Source organism: Pundamilia nyererei, unplaced genomic scaffold, assembly GCF_000239375.1.
Source record: "Pundamilia nyererei isolate P.nyererei 1_Seehausen unplaced genomic scaffold, PunNye1.0 scaffold00134, whole genome shotgun sequence".
NCBI classification, from domain to species: Eukaryota; Metazoa; Chordata; class Actinopteri; order Cichliformes; family Cichlidae; genus Pundamilia; species Pundamilia nyererei.
In genome coordinates, this window is record NW_005187535.1 from 1,145,238 (window position 1) to 1,160,210 (window position 14,973).

A 14,973-nucleotide genomic window follows, 5' to 3' on the forward strand; every position below is an offset into this window, starting at 1 on the left:
TGGATTCATGGATTTTTTTTTCACATTCTGTCTCTCACAGTTGAAGTGTACCTCTGGTGCAAATTACTGACCTCTGTCATCATTTTAGGTGGGGGAACTTACACAATCGGTGGCTGACTAAATACTTTTTTGCCCCACTATATTGCATGAAACTCTGAAAAGGACCATTCTGTATAATGAGTACTTTTACTTTATCCATCGTAAGTATATTTTGATAAAACATTTATCATCTTATTTAGGCATTAGAACTACTACTGTCAAAGTCTTATTAATTTAGGGACCACACATAGCTCAAATAAATGTTCAGTGGCCCAAATAAGTAAACCAATAGCATAATAACCTATTTAAAAAAAAACCCACAAAAGCAAAAATCTCTTCTTTTTTGTGTGATCGTAAAAGTACATGTGAAAGTGTTTGCATTTAATAAACCATCCAAAACAGGCGGTGAACAGCTTGAGAGTTCTTAAGAAAAATAAATGCAATTTCAGCAATATTTCTCAGTGTTGATATCTCACTTTTTATGAGAAACACTGGGAATTACGTCAGCAAAGATCAGGCGCTTTACCATCTTAGCTCAGTGTGGTTTGGAAAACTGGGGGTGATGTTTTTCCAGTAAGAAGGAAGTTACACTGATCCTGATTTAGCTCCCTGGGTGTGTGTACAATGTTGATGTTATGTACAGGCCCATGGAGTCTAGGCCTGTCAAAAACAAACACCATTGTGCCCGCTCGGCTGAATTCTACTGAGAACACTTTTACATCTATGAGTAAAAGGAAGTCACACAGTTTGGTAGTGAAAACTTCATCACTGACACCTCATTGTGGGAATACCCAAGATCATCTTTATTATTCGATTAATAATAGCTTAGTGCATTCACAACAACCATGGAAACTAGCATGATGAAGAGGACATTAACTCTGGACTGCATTGACCTTTGCAAGACAGACTTTGAAAAGTATCTTTCAGTTGTCTCTTTGGATACATTCACCAGCTTCTGAGTCCAGCTATGAAACATGATCTCACTCAGAAATTACAAAACAAACGAAAATGTGTTGAGGATGTTCTACACTCACAGTCGGCGACTCCAACTTCATTAATCTATGTCGGCACCTTGAGAAAATATTTCTCTTCCTTTGCACAGTATACTATATGAGGGATATTTTTGTACCTTAAATAATATTTCCTTAAATAATATTTCTCCATAAGCACAGTATGGTTGTGATTACCCATACAGGATGTATATATTCGGCTTATTCATACATTGGTTGTACAGCCTGTAAAAGTGGGTCAGTATATGGGCTATCATGAGGATTAAAGGTTGTCCCTTGCAGCACTTTATTTATATATTTATTTTACTGTAGATATAGGCTTATAACTTTTGTTTTGTATGGTAGCATGTGTCAGTACAAAAGTCTACTCAACTGAGCTGAGCTAAATGTCTCCTTGTCAAAGTTGGTTGGTTGGTTGTCCCACTTCACATGCTCTGGTGCCGACTGCATGAGCCCTAAAATCATACACAGTGTTTTTTATGGCAATTTTTAGAGTTCATTTATCTGGATTTAACATAGACTCCCATACTGCGTTGTTCTCCCCCATCTCCGGGAGCGCGCCTACTGACTAGGTCGCATTTGTCACTGCATCCGGAGTCCTGTGAGTAGAGCATGTACAAGCTGACTCAGCGAAGACCTCAGCCCTCACTGATTGGAGGAAGACTGCTACTCTTCTTTCTCTGATTGGCCCGTAGCAGTACCATCTATTGCGGGCCTCCACCCAATCCCGGCATCGTAAAGTTCTGCTGCGGAAGAGGGGATGCTAAGGAGATGGCTCAACTTAGATAGCCCTGTGTTTTTCCAATAATATTTTCGCCATGGATGCACTTTGGAGGAAATCTAGAAGCAGAGGACGGCTGCTTGTGTTTGCAGCAGTCTTTGTGTGGTATGCAGGGTCTGTGAGCTGTTTCGGTCAGAGCCAAGACAGCGAGTTTACGTTTCTGTTGCCAGCAGGAAGATCCGAGTGTTTCTTTCAAAACGCAGTAAAGAACGGTACGATGGAGGTCGAATATCAGGTAACTGTGTATGGGGGGTCCGAAGAAATAACCACTCAATGTCTACACAGCTTATTTCATAATAGCAGCGATAGCGGAACATGCTGTAGATGCCTTGCGTCACTCCTTTCAGCTAACGTTAGCTGGCATGCATGCATGCATTGTGCAGGTATTTTAATAAGCCACCATTAACGTCACATTGAAGAATCTGAAGTTATTACCAATGCATCTTTTGTTCCACATTTTCCTGAAACGGTAAGCAAGTCAAACCAAACCAACACGTCAAATCAAATCTAATTTATCTGCCACCGTTTTATAAATAAGGTGCTTCCCGAAAGTCAGATGCTTTCCCTGTACAGATCAATGATAACAAAATAGCGTACCGGAAATAACATAAAGATTTTAATCAGTCACGTGTCTGATGGTTTCAGATCCTGCTGTTCGAGATAAACCCGTGATGCCAACTCACTGTAGTTCTTGACCCAGCTGGTACTAGGACTAATACTAGAACTAGTAAAACCATGGTCTAACAACCCCCATGGGAAATGTCTATGCCAGTAAGAAGTGTGTAAAACTGACAGTGACTCAGATCTCAGTTCAGACAGTCTCTTCATACTGATTCATTGTGATTCTGTGTGATGCAAAAAGAAAGAAAGAAGAAACAGTGAAGTTTTCCTTTAAAAAAAAAAAAAGTTTGTGAGTAAAAGTGTTTAAGAATCATGACCAAAATAATTATGAATATGCAGTAGTCTTTGCTCTAAATGAGCAGCTCTATTTTCTTAGTATTCACTGTTTGCTGTGTAAAATCAGACAGCAAAGAATCAGCAACATCACCAATCTCATTAAACGGCAGAAATATTAAACAGTATCTCAACAATAATGCAAACAATAATGTAAAAAAAAGATTATGTAAATATAACAACAGAGACCAGTTGGAAAATCAGCTGAACACAGAAGTAGAAAAGTAACTGTTGGGCATGGTATTAAAAGTTGTATGCTGCAGAAAAATTACAAATTGCGCAATATACAAAAAACAATGTGGGACCCAATGTTGTGAAATTATATTGTTCTAATTAGATGATTTAGTCACTGATCTAACTTGTTGCTGATTCATGGAGGAAGGCATTATATTACCTTTATGACTGTCCAAACAAGGCAGCACCTTGTAAGTATCAGTTTAAACAGGCTTTAAGACAGGAAGTAATACAAGTCAACCTGTTGTTTGTTTAGTGGGAGAGTCCCTCTTGAAAGTGTTAGTATTAGTTTGGCTAGAGACTTTTCTTTTACTGCAAAATGTTTGACATTTGAATTTGAAGGTGCACAATGTGCTTATGTGAATGTCTATTTTTCCAGGTAATAGCAGGTGCTGGTATGGATGTAGACTTCACAGTAGTCTCCCCTCAGGGCATCCGGCTCATATATGAGTCACGACGCTCTGATGGAGTCCACGTGTAAGTGGCCTGAATCTGTGATCATTCTTCATATATACCCTGTGGGTTATTACAACTTAGTTTATATTTGATATTTGCACTCTCTGTTTTTTCAGGGTGGAGCCCACAGAGGAGGGAGACTATGAAATCTGTTTTGACAACAGCTTCAGTCGCTTCTCAGAAAAGATGGTGTTCTTTGAGATCATTATTGAGGGCCAAGGAGGAGATGTGGGAGGAGATGATGAGTGGGCGGGCTTAGAGGAGCCTGAGGGAAGCCTTCTTGAATACAAACTGGAAGACATCAGGGTGAGTTTTAGCTTTTTGAATTCAAACAGAAAAAGGGCAAGTTGCATCATTTGTTCCATTGATAAAAATCCTTTTACTGTCATTGATACCTTATTGCGTAATTAACGTCACCACTAGGAATTTAAAAACGCCGCAGCTTTTTTTGTCATCAGTTCCACACACCTCGTCTGGTTTTACAGAAACTTTCTTCAGAGTGTGTCGTTTGTTGTTATAAAAATAGTTCCCAAGCGAGGAAGTTTGGACATCCTCACTCAGTCCACTTGAAAATGAGTCATCATTAAAAAAATAAATTCAAGTGAATCATAAAACACACAGTGAATGCTCAAAACTGTCATCAAAATATTTACAGTGTGTTTACCGATTCACGGCGTAAACTCATGCATGCTGGAAAGCTGCTTTTCATTGACTCAAAAGGATACGGTTTTTGATTCGTTCACATAAATACTGTAATTTTTATAGTAATTTACTGTTATTTAATTTCTTTTTTACCTTAACTGCTGTTTGTATCCTCTTCCCTTTACTTTAATAAGTTATTAGTAAAATTAGTAATTTAGTCCCAGTTTGTGGGTAATGTAGACACTGTGATGTCATCCATCGCAGTGTCTGGGTTTAAAGCTTCAAAGCATTTTGGACACCTGCAAATGTTGTCTGTTTGTTTTTGAGGCTTAAATTCACCATATTTGGGCAGGAGATTGTTAGTGCTCTGTTATAGGCTACCACCAGCAAGCTTGGTTAGCAACTGTGTTAATACGGAGTATGCGTGTGGCACACCGACACACATATGCCTACCAATCATAGCTAATTACAAGCCAAGTGAAATACTTGAAATTCACTCATAAAAACTGGAGAACCAACTCCTTGGATGGTCTCACAGGCAGACATAGTATTTGCCCTACAGTCTATTAAAAATTCTCCAAAAATGGCGAAAAAAGCACAAACACAGCGTAGCGGACCAAGTGAAGCACAGGAGCTACAGATTAGCCTGTGTCGGCGTGCCTCTTAGTTCACATGGACACAATCATGAAAGAATATTAAAAAAAAAAAATCCATGTTAGTTTAGTTGTGACAAATGGGGCACACTGTTCATAGAGACCAAAGTCACTGTAAACATGCTTTTTAATGGTGTAAACTTGGACATTTTAACATGCGAGTTTTTGTGTTGACTCTCTTTTGGAGCTTCAAGTGGCTTAAAGAGGAATTTGACTATTTTTGGCACTATTTGCCTTGCCTTGGCTTCGTTACTTAGCCCTGGTGTTTGCCACTTGGTGTTAGTGTTCTTTGACTGGCGTCCTCTTTTAAAATTACATTACACTGTTTAGGAAAAAAAGCATTTCATTAGAAATACTACACTTTGCTTTTAGTGTGTAACATCTGCGTCACACTAAGCATGTTGTAGGAAACTCAAAATGGTACAAATTAAATAATTATTTCATAGGCTCCAAAATGATATATGCAAAGGAAATGCACACTATGACAAATGGTTATTTATTTACGTTATTTTACCTCACCGGATATTAAGGGAGGAGAAAATAAAAAGCAACCATCATACAGAGAAACAGTGGGTGAGAAGAGGACGGGAAGATGCGACACTGAGAGATGAATGACTTGATCACATCTTAATAAAGCCTTTCTAACATGTGATCATGCGGTCATTTACAGTTGACCTACGACGCAACTTTCCATGGTGGTTATACAGACTTAGAAATTAGCCACAACTTAACCATGTGTCTGAAGCAGCGTATACTCTGACACTCATCTGTGAAGTGATCAGATCATTAAAGTATTTGAGTAAAAGGGAACTGAATTTCGTTTGGGTTTTGAACACATTTCAAACTATTTTATTTAACCCCACTAGAGATGATGGAGAGTCCCATATATGCAAGTACAGCTTATGAAACTGAAAAGGCCTTTTAGTTGAAAGGTGATTTTTCAAAAACCTGAAAGATGTCCAGCTGCTTTCGACCAACACTTACTACACATACTAGTATGCTTCTGCTACTAGCCTCTACTTGGATAGTGTTTTTAGAAAAGGAAATCATATGTCTTTTACCTGTTATTCTTTGATATTCAGTTCAAACAAATTATGCTTGAGCTGTGAGACACAGACAGGCAGGGGAAGTGGGAACGTTTTAAAAGACAAACTAATACACTCTTGGTTTTGTTTTGTTTTTGTGGGATTTTGCCGACGATATAGAAAATGTCAAATAACATCTGCTTCAATCTTTACACAGAGTTTGCCAGTTTTGAAGACTTAAATACTGATGCACCTGCTGGAAAATCATTGCCTACTTGGCAAGTCAAACTAGTTAAACTAAACCACACGATTGCTGCATGACGTATTATGGGTTTTCTAGCTGACAAACTTACATTTGACATGAACTGAAACGGCACAGAAAACACATCTCTAAGTTCTGTTTTGACACCAAAATGGAAGTTTAGAAAAGTCATTAAGCCATTTGCAACTTCTATTTCTTCCACTTTACCAACTACACAGTTGAAAGCTCGGTACTTTTGAGACCAAGCATAGCCTGTCATTTTTTCCCCTCTCGTTTCTTTTTCAAATCCCTTAAATCTTTGCTCCCTGTTGCTATCCATGTTTTCATGCCGGGCTTCATTCCCCTCAGGAATCCATGGAATCTCTTTACAAACGCTTGGAGCGCAGCCGACAGATGCAGACGGTGCTGCGCGCTTTCGAGGCACGGGACCGAAACCTTTTGGAAGATAACCTGTGGAGAGTCTCGTTCTGGTCGTGTGCCAGCGTGGTGGTGATGTTGTGCGTGGCTCTTACACAGGTAAATAAACATCTCAGCTTCACAACCTCAATAAGGGAAAATGATTTGTTTTGTACTTTAGGCAGACACTTTTCAAACCTGATATCCCGCCATCTTTGTTCACAGGTCTACACAGTCCGCAAACTGTTTGATGATAAGCGGAGGGTCCGCACATAGAGGGATTGTTTTGAAGTAATACATGACAGACCGGGAAGAAAATCAGCTGAGAACAAGGCATTTGGTTACCCATTCAAATTATTACTATTCTGTATTATTGCTCTTATAATCCACATGGACACAAACAGTCACAATAAATTCTGCTGGAGTTGTATTTAATTTCTGAGACCTTGTTCCACATTTCTTTGTGAGCAATAAGTAACATTGTTACACCCTTAAGGGTAACCAGATGAGTAAAGGGTTTAGGAAGTTTAGGTTAGTTAGTCATCTCTGTCATTTAGTGCCTTTAACGTCAGATCTTACCACAAGCCATCGAGGAAATGTTGTCCTGTTGTACTGTCCCATACTTCTGAAACTGTGTAAAGGTTTTGGGAAATTTTCACCAAAGGTGTCATTACCTTTGAAGGTCAATAGTGTGACAACACTTAACAATTGATCTGTGTAACTTCTTTGACTGCTGGTTTACAGGGGATAACATTGTGCAATAGTGTTGCTGGCTTATTTGTCCTCAACAGATCCTGCCATCGTAACAGCGATTTTAATTGTCATCACTCCAAGTGTTTCCTCGGTTTTAGCCTTAGGGATGTTTGTTTTTTTTCTTTGAGAGGTTACTGATTTATTGTTATGTGCCATTAAAGGACAGCTGACATACTTACAAATAAAAATGCAGAACAAGAATGAGGGATTATTTTTAGTGATTAATGATGACAAACACGTGTCAGTTCTCTTTTAGACTTGTATACATGCAGGATGTATGTGAATGTAAGTTCATGTATATATCAGGATTGTTACATGCATGTTTGGTTTCTGACATTTTGGCTTCTGGGGAATCAGATCAGCCTTTTTTTTTTTCCTTCTGATGTTTGTGTGTGAAAAGAATGTAATTTTGATTCTACTCAGCTTTTTATTTTTTACCAGATGCATTGTGTGTGAGATACTTAAAAATCAAGTTTTCATGGGAGTCACTGATCAGAATAAATGCATTTTTACACAGAAATACTTTGATGTGAGGATTTTTTTTCAGGATAAAAAGCAGCTGCAAACAGAACTGATTAAAGAATTGTCTTTATAAATAAGTCACATGATGAATTCCACATCAGTCTTGAATGAATAACATGCAGTAGATCAGCATGCCAAGGTAAACACACCTAGTAGGACAGTTAAGCTAAATGTTATCACAAAGCTTTGCCTTCAATTTACTTTTATTTCCTCAGGTTTGATAAACATTTCTGATAAAGAACAAAACAAATAATTTTTTCATGATTGCTACACAGTAAATTAAATAATAGAAATACTAAGTAAACTTAATAGTCTACTTGAATGTACAGAGGATGCCAGCATTTCTCATTCTAGAAGCCAACGCATACAGAGTGTCAACTTTTGTCCAGCCACGACTTCTCTTGTAATGTATAACCATTATTTCTGCATGCACTTGTTATTTAAGTGTCTAGCGTAACAATTATACGTAGGACAATCTTCCTCCTGCTGTAGAGTCTGAGTTTCCCTCACCAGTGGTTGGGACGAGCAGGGACTTGCGGTGGCCGCCTGTATTAAAAGATCACGAGAAGAAGAAAAGATTTTGGGTAACGGTATTAGTAAAACACAGCGGACAGAAGAAAAGGTAAGGAAGAACAGGATTGCATACCTTTAGTAATTCCTTCCCAGCTACATGAACGGCAAAACACCAAAAGCAACTAGCTTTCATCATGCTTTGCAGAAGATCTTATCATGCCGCATACAGAAAGTGAAATTTTTCTCTTGGTCTCCTAATCTTACAAATCAAAAGTTCTTAACCTCAATTCTGTGTAAATGCTGTCACAAGAGGCATGTTCTGCATGTTTCACTCTTTGTGCAAAAAAAAAAAAAACTTGAGAAAAGTGAAGAAGAAGAAGCTGCAGCCACCAAACACTTGTCTTTTTCTATTCATTTATTCACTCCATCACTTCATGAAGAAGAAGAACGTCTTCCTTACATTTTTTTCCATTATGGCTTAGATTTTTTTTTAAGTAATTATAATTTCTTTCTTTACTGTAGGCACTAATGAGGATGAACAGTTGTGGGAGGTAATTGTCAGACTGGGTGTTTGACTGGGTAAGTTCACTCTTACCTCAACTACTGTATATTTATTGTTGTTAAACCAGAAAAAAACCCCACTGCTCCAGCAGCAGTGGGGTTTTTCCCTCTTCTGTCTCTTGTTTACTTGGTCTTTAAAACAGAAATGGTAAAACCTTACCCATAAAAACTTAATTAGTCAAAATTATCAAGCATATAAAATACTGGTCACTCTAATTTGTATAAGCCTGTTTGAAGCTGAGAAAAATTGAGAGAAAAGTGCGGTTTTACTTATTGAGGCGAATAGTGTGTAAAATTGCGGACAAAATATTAGCAAGTACACATAATACAAAAAGTTATAAATTGTATTGTTGTAAGACACATTTCAGTTTAAATGCACAATGAAAAATTCAGCCTGACTTGCTGGTTCCACACTTTTGAGCCATTAAAGTCATCAAATTTATCCCTTTTCATAATACTAAATGCAGGAAATGTCATTATGTACTTGTTAAAAAAAATCTCACAATTACATACAATATGCTTCTGAAATGCACAGACTGAAACAGCATCAGATTACTACTTAACAGTAGTCTAAAGTTACAGGAAAAAAATTAGTGACTATTTCTGCTTAAAAGAAATATATAAGTGTAAACAAAGTCTTTAAGACCAGATAAAAAAAAGGTTTCTAATCAAGAAGCGAGGGCTCTGAAGGACGTATGATAGTAGGTCGGTTGGGAGCAGCCGGTGGTCTTCTGCTGCAGGAAAAGAGAGGAGAAGAGGTATTGGGGGAAGGGAAGGGGAGGAAACATGCAAGGAAAAATATTATCAGAAGGTCATGCATCAGTTTTTCCCAAACCACCAACAAAAGCCTGAGTAACACATAGTGCAGCCCTTCACCAAATGTTTCAGTGCAACTTTCCCCAATACCAAAGCCACACAAAAAAAAGCTTCAAGCTCTGTATGTGTGTGTGTGTGTAGTTTTACCTAGGAACGCCCGGTGGCAGCGCTGGAGGCACACGGGCCGGCCTTGATGGGACTAGAGGAACAGAGTTGGGATCGCCTGGAGGCCGGGAAGGCACGGGAGGTCCAAATGCTGGTGATGGGTTGACAGCAGATGGAGGACCTGGAGTGGCCCCCCTCACCCCCGGGGGTCGGCTGGGAGGGGCCCCTGATGTGGTGCCAGGACGGGATGCTGGAGGACTGAAAGAAAGATACGGAAAGATATTTAATATCATGTCAAAAACAAATGTCATATATTTAATTTTAGCATAGCATATATTTAAATAGGGTAAACGATACTGTCTTTTTTGATGTTCCAGCCGACAGAACTCATATTATGTGACTTTTATACTTCAATCTGTGTCATTACTGCAAAAAACATGAACATAGTTGGATGCTGGTATAACTGAAAATGCTCTTTTGCATTGGTGGAAAAAACAGTCTTTAGCTGACCTCTGCTGGACATCTGGAGTAATAAAATGAGTCAAGCCTAGTTTGTCTGTTTTGCAGAGAACTAACATTACTTTGGGATATTCAGTGGTTTGGAAACATTGAAACAAATCAACAGTGACTACATGTCTATTAATAGTAACACTGGGTCTCTACCTGGTGACCACAGATGTCAGTAAATTTAGAGTGAACTTGTCTTTGTGTTGCCCAAAACACAGATGTTGTGGGTACTTCCCAAATCACATGAGTTCATTGTTAATACAAGTGTGAAAAGGGTTTTAATTATTATTAATATTGTTTTTTTATTTCCCTTTATTATTTCCATAGTCTCAGCAGCTTTGTTTTATCTTGTATTTAAGTTTTAATGTAATATTCTATGTAAGTGTTGTGTGAATTTGTCCAAAATTATGTTGTACCTTGGCTCTTTGGCAATCCAGGTATCGTCGACAGGTGGCGGGACTGGAGTAGAAATCGTGGTGGTGCTGATGTCTCCGATGAGGACCAGAGCCTCTTTCAGAGCGTGGTACATCCTCAGCATCTCATCTCTCCTCTGAGCCTGCTCCGCTGACTCCTCCATCAAACTCCCCTGGTCCCCTGCAGAGTACAGGTAGGCAAGCAGCTCTGAGTGGATGAAGTCCTTGGCCTGGAAGTGCGAGTGGGAAAAGGGCAGCAGTTTAGAAAACTAATTCTAATAAGATTTCTACATTCCACATTTGAAATGCTATAAATAATTTTGAGCAGGACTCTATAAAGTTGCTTTTTAGATAAAGTGCAATGTTTAAATTATTATATAATTATTCCCAGCCCCCCTTTTTAACACTGTTTTAGTCTTTGCCAACTCCTGAGGGGAAATGTATGACTCTTTTATCTGTACCACTACACTCAGCAGCTGTCTGCTTCCTGCCTGCTTTGAGTAAAGTCTCCGACTAATGTTGAGTCACAGCAATAAAGCAGTAGACATACGCTGTTGATCATGAGATGCATGATGGTCTTGGGCATGAGATCTCTGATGGACTTGTTGACAATGCTGATGTATGAGTCCACAAGGTTGCGGATAGTCTCCACCTGTCGCTCCAGCTGCGGGTCCATGGACACGGTGTCGCTAGAATTCATCGCATCTTCATTCTCAGTCTGCAGACACCAGACAGATGGACAGAGACAGACGAAGCAAAAATGACCATGAATAGCAGGTGTCTTTAGATAAAAAGTTAACACATTTAGAAACACCAATTCTGGACTGTACCAGCAGAAGGGTACGATGCAAAGGTATTTCAACACAGCCAGGCTTTCTTTTGTGAGCTAGCTTTAAATAAATATATGAATAAAACCTGCGTCAGAGATAAACGATAATACAATTCCTTTGTGAATCGAGAGTTTCTTCTTCAGCCTCTGTGTGTGCTCACATGAAATGAGACTTGGTGAAAAAGGCACAATAGTGCTAGGAATAAGTGAAGTCCTTGCAGATGGTGGTTAATTATCATGAATTTATAACATTATATTAATTTTAACGCTGCTGCTTTTCACTTCTAATGTGACAGCTGCACATTAAAGGTGTGAAACTTTATACTTATACGTAAAAGATTAAAAGACGTAGGTCTGACACTTCCCCATAGTCCAATTAAGGAGACATGTAAATGACTTTTGGGCAGATCAAAGCAAAACTGATTTTGCTGCTCAAATATTCCATTTTTAAAATCTGTCTTCTATAGTTGAAGCTGTGTAAAATGGATTTAGCAGCAATTTGTCAAAGATAAAGATATTTGCATGTTGTTCCTGTGACAGTGCAACAGTTTGCAATGCACTGTTGTGATTGTTATTGCAGTTTCGTTCAGTGTACTCTGAACATAATGCTTTGTAATAAATAAAACCTCTGAAAGCACTAGAATAAACGGTTCCCCAGTTTTCTAGATTGTAAGTGTAACAATGAAATACCTGGTCCTTTTCTGGGTAAACACCAGCTCTCAGGAAGGAAGCCTTCCAGCTGTCAACATCCTCCTGAGTGTCACATGCCAGTTCAATCTGACGCAGGTCTTTGTACACATTCCTGTAAAACAGACATGCACAAACTTTGACCAAAGATCATATCTAAAAAAACCAATCCCAGCATCACTGTAATGATTATAGACGATTAAAGCATCCACACCTCTGTTCAGTATTGAAGATGGCAAAGACTTGCTTGCTGGACATGAAGCTCTTTTCCAAATCTCTCAGCTTCAGGTTGTCAAGAGGCAGCATATACTTCTTTTCCTTTTCCTGATAAAAGAAACAGTTATGTATTGACAAGTTTAAAAGTAGACAGACTGAAATGCATAAAGTTATTTCAAAACAAACTCATTCACTGCTCGGAATAACTTTAAGACATTTCTTTAAACGCACACGTAAGATTTTGCCATTGTTGGCATGCTGTAACTTCCGCTTTACTCCAGTAAATTATTACTTAACCTTTTGTCTTTGAAAGCAGCCTTACCTCTTCGTCTTTGTACCAGGACAGAGACTCGGCAGTCAGGACAAACCAGTATTCCTTGGATCCCCCTTTCATAATGCTGATGTTGATGGTGAGCCAACCTCTGCGGATGACCTGTACACAGTTAAGTCCAACAGTTGATTAAGCTGTACAGACAGGTGATCAACAGCAAGCGACCAGAATGGTAAAAACAAATGCAACCTAAACATATACCGAATATATGCCCCAAAAAATGCCACAGCAACATTAAAAACAGCAACATAGCAGCCATGCTGGTGTAACAATGTTCTTAATAAAAAAAAGGAGATCACTAAGCAATCAGATCAGTCCGTACAGCATCAATAAATGCACCACAAAGAGTACAAACAAGTGATAATAGGTTCAAATGGAAAGTCACCTTCTTTGCATCCTTTTTACTGCCAGACTGATGAACAGGAAGACAAATGAACACACAGGGATAATGAGCAGATGTATGCAATACTTGAAATCTGGTTGGCGTAACCATAGATGGATTGCACAGTTGGTGCGTCAGCCTTGCAGACAATTTGTTACAGTGGATAGCTGTGACAAATTGGTTCAAAATGCAACTTTTATAGACCACTAGTGCACGGATTTCCCAGTATAATTAGTCATAATTGCAGATATGTGTCACTGTTAATTACTTAAAGTCTTAATACTGCAATTAAAATGTGATTTTTAAAAGAGCCTGTAGTTCAGCTTGGAAGGGATTACTGATGGCTAAATTTCATTAATCAAATGTGCTGGAGTGGAGCTACAAATTTCTTGTCACTGACACAGCAAAAGAACTGAGCATCTGAGCTGTGAGCTACAAAATAACAAAGCCACAGCTGTTTATGCTATGGCAGCAGTTTGTATCAGTCTATTCTGTTAAAACACATCCACACGGGCATCCTTTATGATTTGGCCAGTGGTTTTCAATTTCTTTGTGCCTGACACACACGGAGGGAGCTTAGGTACATTTGAGGCACATTAGTGGACCCTGGACCTAGCAGGAAACCTACAATCTCACTCCGTTGGCATTTTCTTCTGGTTTCAATCTTTCTAAGATTTCTAAGATGTCATGATTGATTTCCAAGCGCCTCTTTAGCTAATTTGGCACCATATCAGTAATCAGCTTCTCCTGACAAATGATGCACTGTTGGGCTTCTAACGCCCGTAAATCCTGCTGAAACTGTAAGTTTACAGACAGTTTTTCTACTTTCTTTAGGGAGTGGGTTGTCTTTACTGGTTTGCTGCAATTTACTCCAAACAACAAAGTTTTTCCAGAATTTTTTTTTTTGTACATGTGACTGTGAACTTATCGTAAGTTTAATAAGAATTATCCCAAATTCCCACACATCAACTTGCCTTGTTGCCATCAACAGAACATTACAGTGAATTTTAAAAAAGGAAGCTGTAAGTTTTTTTGTTTGTTTGCTTTTTTTTAATGACAGCTACTCCAGTTCTCATAACACATCCTTGTTAGTGTAACTCTCACTTCCCAATTCCTCTCATCACGGAGTACAAATCTTGCTTCTCGGCATGGTCCGAATGACCATTCACTCTGCACCCAGTGAAGAAGGAAGTGACAAATGGAGACGTGGGGGCTTCATACTTACAAGAATCTCTCCCTGGGCTATTTAAAGGAGAACCACAAGAAGAGGCAGAGGAAAGGGAAATTAAGGGAGAGTACTAGAGGGCCACAGACAAGAGTATGAACGTGTGACGAAACAAGGTAGTAATGGCAGGAGAGATAGGCTGAGACAACATCAAGAAATAAAAACAGAATAACAGCAGATGGAAGCAGGGTCTATGATGACATCACAGAGGCATGTGCACTTTAGATGAGGTGTAGACTGTATCTTTGATCACCTGATTGGGCATGGCTCGCTTCTTGGTGGCATTAGCAGCAGTCCTTTGCTGGGCGCTGTAGGAGGCAGATTTCATAACATCAGATACAGAACTTTTTTCAAACGGGGAACAGATGACGGAGAAAGTCAATAACTGTCACTACTCTTGGAATCTTTCATGCAACATAAAAGAATCTAAGACATCAGTTTCCTTTTGATCAGTTTGCTTTTGATATATTTTTTTTTTATCTTTAACCTGATGATTATGTTAGTTTAAATGAATCAACACCCCCGAGTCATTCTAACTACCAGAAATCTCGAAGCACAGGCCGGGGGGGCGGTGTGGCAGCAATTTTTCACACCAGCCTATTAATTAATGAAAGACCAAGACAGACTTTTAATTCATTTGAAAGTCTGATGCTTAGCCTCG

At 38.9% G+C, this 14,973-nt stretch overlaps 2 protein-coding genes across 5 annotated transcripts in view; one reads left to right on the top strand and one right to left on the bottom strand.

Annotated features, from left to right (window-relative positions):
- Positions 1-1,748: 1,748 nt before the first annotated feature.
- On the top strand, positions 1,749-7,168 carry tmed1b (transmembrane p24 trafficking protein 1b). The gene is made up of 5 exons (XM_005743676.1): positions 1,749-2,065; positions 3,398-3,495; positions 3,591-3,780; positions 6,405-6,572; positions 6,678-7,168. The coding sequence occupies exons 1-5, from the start codon at positions 1,868-1,870 to the stop codon at positions 6,726-6,728; spliced, it is 705 nt and encodes a 234-aa protein (XP_005743733.1). The 5' UTR covers positions 1,749-1,867; the 3' UTR covers positions 6,729-7,168.
- Positions 7,169-7,783: 615 nt separating this feature from the next.
- The window catches only part of dnm2b (dynamin 2b), a 24,140-nt gene continuing 16,950 nt past the window's right edge, over positions 7,784-14,973 (bottom strand). For 2 of the 4 annotated variants that reach the window (XM_013913492.1, XM_005743678.1), the window contains exons 13-20: positions 14,566-14,620; positions 12,697-12,807; positions 12,373-12,482; positions 12,162-12,273; positions 11,193-11,360; positions 10,646-10,872; positions 9,765-9,980; positions 8,718-9,532 (exon numbers count right to left, since the gene is read on the bottom strand). In XM_013913492.1, coding sequence (XP_013768946.1) covers positions 9,466-9,532; positions 9,765-9,980; positions 10,646-10,872; positions 11,193-11,360; positions 12,162-12,273; positions 12,373-12,482; positions 12,697-12,807; positions 14,566-14,620 — 1,066 coding nt within the window. In that variant the 3' untranslated portion in view covers positions 8,718-9,465. Of the gene's footprint in view, positions 8,274-8,717; positions 9,536-9,764; positions 9,981-10,645; positions 10,873-11,192; positions 11,361-12,161; positions 12,274-12,372; positions 12,483-12,696; positions 12,808-14,565; positions 14,621-14,973 lie in introns of those variants that run through there. The other 2 variants (XM_005743680.1, XM_005743677.1) reach the window with 2 other exon arrangements.

Bases quoted from the DNA above. Each gene is read 5' to 3' on its own strand.
- tmed1b (XM_005743676.1), top strand. From the start codon at position 1,868: ATGGATGCACTTTGGAGGAAATCTAGAAGCAGAGGACGGCTGCTTGTG. The intron at 2,066-3,397 runs GTAACTGTGTAT...CTATTTTTCCAG, and splicing joins CGATGGAGGTCGAATATCAG to GTAATAGCAGGTGCTGGTAT. The intron at 6,573-6,677 runs GTAAATAAACAT...CTTTGTTCACAG, and splicing joins TGTGCGTGGCTCTTACACAG to GTCTACACAGTCCGCAAACT.